Source organism: Humulus lupulus, chromosome 1, assembly GCF_963169125.1.
Source record: "Humulus lupulus chromosome 1, drHumLupu1.1, whole genome shotgun sequence".
Lineage (NCBI taxonomy): Eukaryota > Viridiplantae > Streptophyta > Magnoliopsida > Rosales > Cannabaceae > Humulus > Humulus lupulus.
In genome coordinates this window covers 8,317,612-8,322,539 of record NC_084793.1, presented here as the reverse complement: position 1 = coordinate 8,322,539, position 4,928 = coordinate 8,317,612, and the positions used below count along the sequence as shown (strand labels likewise).

The 4,928-nt window shown below is 32.9% G+C and overlaps 1 protein-coding gene across 2 annotated transcripts; it reads left to right on the top strand.

Moving 5' to 3' along the window:
* Window positions 1-265: 265 nt before the first annotated feature.
* On the top strand, window positions 266-3,945 carry LOC133785124 (mitochondrial ATP-independent inner membrane protease subunit 2-like). 2 transcript variants are annotated; one of them, XM_062224387.1, is made up of 6 exons: window positions 266-435; window positions 1,181-1,347; window positions 2,479-2,662; window positions 3,142-3,248; window positions 3,348-3,476; window positions 3,603-3,945. In XM_062224387.1, exons 1-5 carry the CDS (start codon window positions 364-366, stop codon window positions 3,427-3,429), a joined length of 612 nt encoding a protein of 203 aa, XP_062080371.1. In that variant the 5' UTR covers window positions 266-363; the 3' UTR covers window positions 3,430-3,476; window positions 3,603-3,945. The 2 variants fall into 2 exon arrangements, with proteins under 2 accessions (XP_062080371.1, XP_062080365.1); XM_062224381.1 differs by having other exon boundaries at window positions 3,348-3,945.
* The last annotated feature ends 983 nt before the right edge of the window (window positions 3,946-4,928 follow it).

Below are 4,928 nucleotides of genomic sequence, written 5' to 3'. Positions count from 1 at the left end.
TGGTGGCTGGCTTTTTTTGTGTGTACGGGAGTTTGAGAGATAGAGAGAGAAATAAGAGATAGAGAGTGAAGACTATGAGAAAAAGAGAGGGAAAATTATGCCAGGGGTAGTAACGATATTAGTAGGACCAAAACGAGAGACTTATAGGGATAATGTATTTTTGAAAGGGAGTGTCACTTGCATTAAAAATCAAATTTCCCAAAGTAAATGCATTGTATAAAAAAGAAACATAGGATAGAAGCATATCAAAAAGGGAACTTTTATTTTTTTTAGGGGTTTAAGAAAATTAAAAGGGTATAGGTGAGGACTAAGGACTTGAATCGAATCGTGGCCATATTAACACCAAAAACCACCGAGTTTGCAATGGTCTCCCTCTCGACCTGGTTCCGATACGTAGCCCACAAGTTTGAGTATTCCGTCGCTCTCAGCTGGAAGGTTCTTCACTCTCTCTCTCATGCCTTTATCCCTGTTTAATTCTGATATGGGGTTTTGTTAATTCACTTCGCCTGTGTCGTGTGTTCTTTGAATTTCATTGTCTGTGGTGCTTCAATGGATTAAAACTATCATATTTACATCTGGGGTTTGAAGTGCTTTGTGGGTTAATGAGGATTTGTATAAAATATTCGCATTGGGCTGCTTGCTTTTGTTGTTTCAGTGTCAGAATCTACTGAAGGTTAATAATGGATTTGATTTGATGAAGGCTTATTTCTACTTTAAAGACTTCTTCTTTTTTGGAAAAGGACTATAATTACTGCTCCTTACTGTTCATTCATAGAATTTTGACTTTGTATGAAGTTTTTCAATTTAAAGATATAATTCTTCTTGTATAGCTATTTGTTCATTATTTTCTTTACCTTTTAGGGGTCTTGTTTTTAACTTAATGTTATGCTTGGTGGTGTTGGATTTTATATATTTTCATAATGTCACATATCCATTCGGTTGCTGAGTTACTGATTTTGGCAATTTGAATCTTCATAAGTATGATAAAGAGCAGCAGGGTCATATTTTGCAAAAAATGTATTTATCTGCAATGATGTAATACACCTACTTATGTCTTATCAGTTTCATTTTTTCTCAAATCATCTGTTCATGTGATACTTATTTTTTTTTATGAGATTTCTTTCCTGCCCTTTCATATGTTTATTTAAGCACTTCTGAGTGCATTTTTAATGTGATGTAGAATTATAAAAGAGGTCAAATTACTGACAGAGAAGTGGGTGATGCCGTATGGAGAAATCTTCTTCAAGGAAGGCTATCATACTTGCATTGGAACAAAGGAGAGGAGATGACCCCAACTGTTGGTGGAGGGACTCTTCTTGTCCGGAAACTACCAGCTACTGACCCAGCGTAATTTATATTTTTATTGAAGCTCTTGTTTTCACTTTAAATTTCCTTTGTGTGAGATTTTTAACTTAGAAGAATAAGATAGTTGTTATCAATTTGTAAATCACTGAGTTGTTGACCCCTTAGATCAGTTTATTAGGAAGAATTTTAGAGATATGTCAGGTTTGGAACTTGGATTGTTTTGTTGATAGAATCAACTTTTAAGCCTGGCTCTTTTTCATTTTAATACTTCCTGATATTTTATCGTATATTGTTTATGTATTTGTGACAATGTTTAGATTCACTTACATAACTATGTTTAGAATCACTTACATAAAATTCTGATTTGTTTCTAGGAAAGTGACCATAACTTTAGCTCAATTGCTAGCTATTATTGTTGGCCTTAGTTGTGCTGGCAGTTATGTTATTGATCAAGTAATAATAGTTTTTAAGAGGCGCCAGTTAACTCTAGTTGATTTTCTACTTGAGTCTCTAGAAGCATGCATTGCCTGTGTGGTTTTGTGGCATTTGTGCTTCGATGTAAAGCTTACATCATTCTTCACGGGTTCAATGTAGCAATATGCTGGAGTTTCCTGCTTCATAAATATTGCTGGGTTCAGCTGGAGAACCCAATATCAATATTCTTTTTTTGTTTACGCTATATTGGGTGATGATTAATTGGGGTGCATGTCGTCAATGATAAGGCACCTTGTCATGTCAAACTGTCTTTATTTGTTTTTCTTGTTGCTTCAATGCTTTCTGTGAGTTATCGGATTTCTGATTTCGTTGTGAAACTTGTCTTATTTAAGATGGTTATCATATTTGTTATTAGAACTAGTACTGAATAGTGAATAGGGAGCATCTGTATGAACCATAGATTGATAATGATTGAGATTTAAATCTGACTTAAATTACGTGCAATCCTTCACTTTCTTATATCCCCGTTGAAATAGACTGTCCTTTTGTATGAGAGTTATCTTTGATACAATACTATCTCCATTTAGTTTTTTTGACCCTGAGCATCTATTGAAGGACTTTGGCATTGCACCTAACATCCATTTTGAGATTTACCCCTGTATTCATTTGCTTATAAATCTTGAATTCTCTTGCTGGCTACATTTAATTATTTTTAGGGTTGTCAAATTATGTTGACAGGCATGTTTTTGTTGGAGATGTAGTAGTATTGAAGGACCCCGATAACCCAGAAAGTTATATAGTACGAAGAGTGGCTGCTATTGAAGGGTATGAAATGGTGTCTACTGATGCAAATGATGAGCCTTTTGTTCTTGAAAAGGACGAGTGCTGGATCTTGGCTGACAACGATAAATTGAAGCCCAAGGTATATGCAACTCGTTGTTTTTGAAAATTACACTATTGCATGCACCGAGCAGTCTAAGAAAACAAATATTTCTATATATTATTAGTATAAATTGCACACACCTATAAAATTTCAACCACCATTTTAAATATTGAGACATAATGGCAAAGAATAAGCAGTCTTTTCGGAGTAATGAAACCAATAGATAATTCGGCATAAATTATTTTTGTTTGCTTTTGTTAGTGTTGGTGAGTTATTCGAGATGGGGCTTGTTTATGCTCTCTTGCCCTTTTCACAAATGTAGAAAAGAGAAGGAAATCAGCCCAATTTAATTTTCATGAAATCCTGTTTAGAGAATGCATGCATACAGTTACTCAAATGCCCGGGTTGCATTTTGGTAGCTGTCATTTTTGTGATATAATTGTTCTACATCTGATGGAAACAATCGTCTTCTAATCTTATTTGCCACGCCTTTTGTTGATCCATATTTACACTGGCAGGAAGCCAATGACAGTCGTAAATTTGGTCCAGTTCCCATGACAGACGTAGTTGGTAGAGTCATGTATTGCCTCCGAACAGCTGTGGATCATGGACCTGTGAAGAATAGGTAGGCTGCTGATTTGCTTCTCTGTCAACTCGTACTTCTTGTTTGATAGGAAAATTACTTGTGCCTGACATGAAAGTTCTGCATTCCTTTTTCTCGCAGTCTCTACGGCATGCGAAAAGATATGCCAGTGTTGATGGTTGAACTGGACGTCGATGAGCTGGCTAAAAATCACAAAGCCTGAAGGCTGCAAGCTGCTCCCTCTGCATAAAGCGCTGGCTCATTTAGTTTGTATGTATTGCTTTCCCCCCATTTTCTTATGGGATAATTTTACCCTTCTTTCATTCCTTTTCTCCTTTTTCCCCTAGTGGTTTGAAAGGAAAAGAAAAAGTAAATAAACAAATATGGGATTTATAGGTTGGTCATCACTTCAGAGATGGTGGTCGATTTATGGCTGACCAAGTTGAGAAATGGGATCTTTCTTTTTTCATATTGAAGAATACAAAACGGCCTGTGTATCAAAAGTTTTAAGTCTCAAACTATTTGTAAGCTTTTCTAATAACATTATTGTTGTCTGGAAAACTTATCACAATAGAAGAAAATCCACTCATGTGGTCTCTAATTTAGTAATATCTGGGTTCTTATGTTTTAGAAGCCATTTCTGGGTTTCATTCCCATGTAAGATGAACCAGCTATCTTTCCTTTGAAGAATTTAATTCAGAGGTTGTATACTCTTCAATATGTGAATTTCTTTCTCTTCCTCTCTCTCTCCATCTTTTTTGGCCAGATGATTATGGTTTGTCTACTTCTTTAGTTTTCCCTGAATATATTGTCTATTTAGTATTTACTGGTTGATATAGCTAAGCAGAAAATTACAGCTTTCGGGGAAGATACATGTGTTGTGTGTACGAGTCTTGCATGTAATGATAGAGAAAAGTCATAATGTAGACAATGTACACAGAAAAAGAAAAAGAGCTCCAATCATTTGATAAAAATTAAACTATCACACAAAAAGATAAAAAAAATATGATATGTATGCTTTTATTATTTTGAAATAAATATGATTTAATTATTTAAATTACGGTTATACCTTTTTAGACCCTGTGTTTTGTCTCATGATTTGTCTCATTTCATTACCTGTTTGGACCTTGTGTTTTGAAAAATTATTTTTTAGACTCTGTATTTTGTAAAATGGTTCAAATATGCCCCTAAACTTAATTTTGATTAACAAAAAATTGAATATAACAACATAGTTCTTAGGTAGAATGACTATATTTTTGTTTCAGGTTGTTAGTTTGATGAATTACATATGATTTTAGTTTAAAAAACTTTGATCAAAATCAAGTTTAGGGGTCTATTTGAATTATTTTAGAAATCACAAGGTCCAAAAAATAATTTTTCAAAACACAGGGTCCAAACAGGTAATGAGACAAAACACAAGGTCTAAAAATGTATAAACTCTTTAAATTATTATAAAATTTCTTGAATATATTTTATTTTAATTAATTAATTTGTTTTTGTTTAAGTTTATGTTATAATTTTTTAATTTGACAGTGATAACAAAATATTATATATTATATGTTTAATATAATATTAAGTTTAAGTTTAATTAAATTTTATTTTAGTTATTAAATATATAGTTTTATTATTTTAAAATAATTATCATTGTAAAATATTTAAAAAATGTCCTATTTTAGTTAATTTATTTAATTTTATTGAAGTTTAAGTCATATTTACAATCTA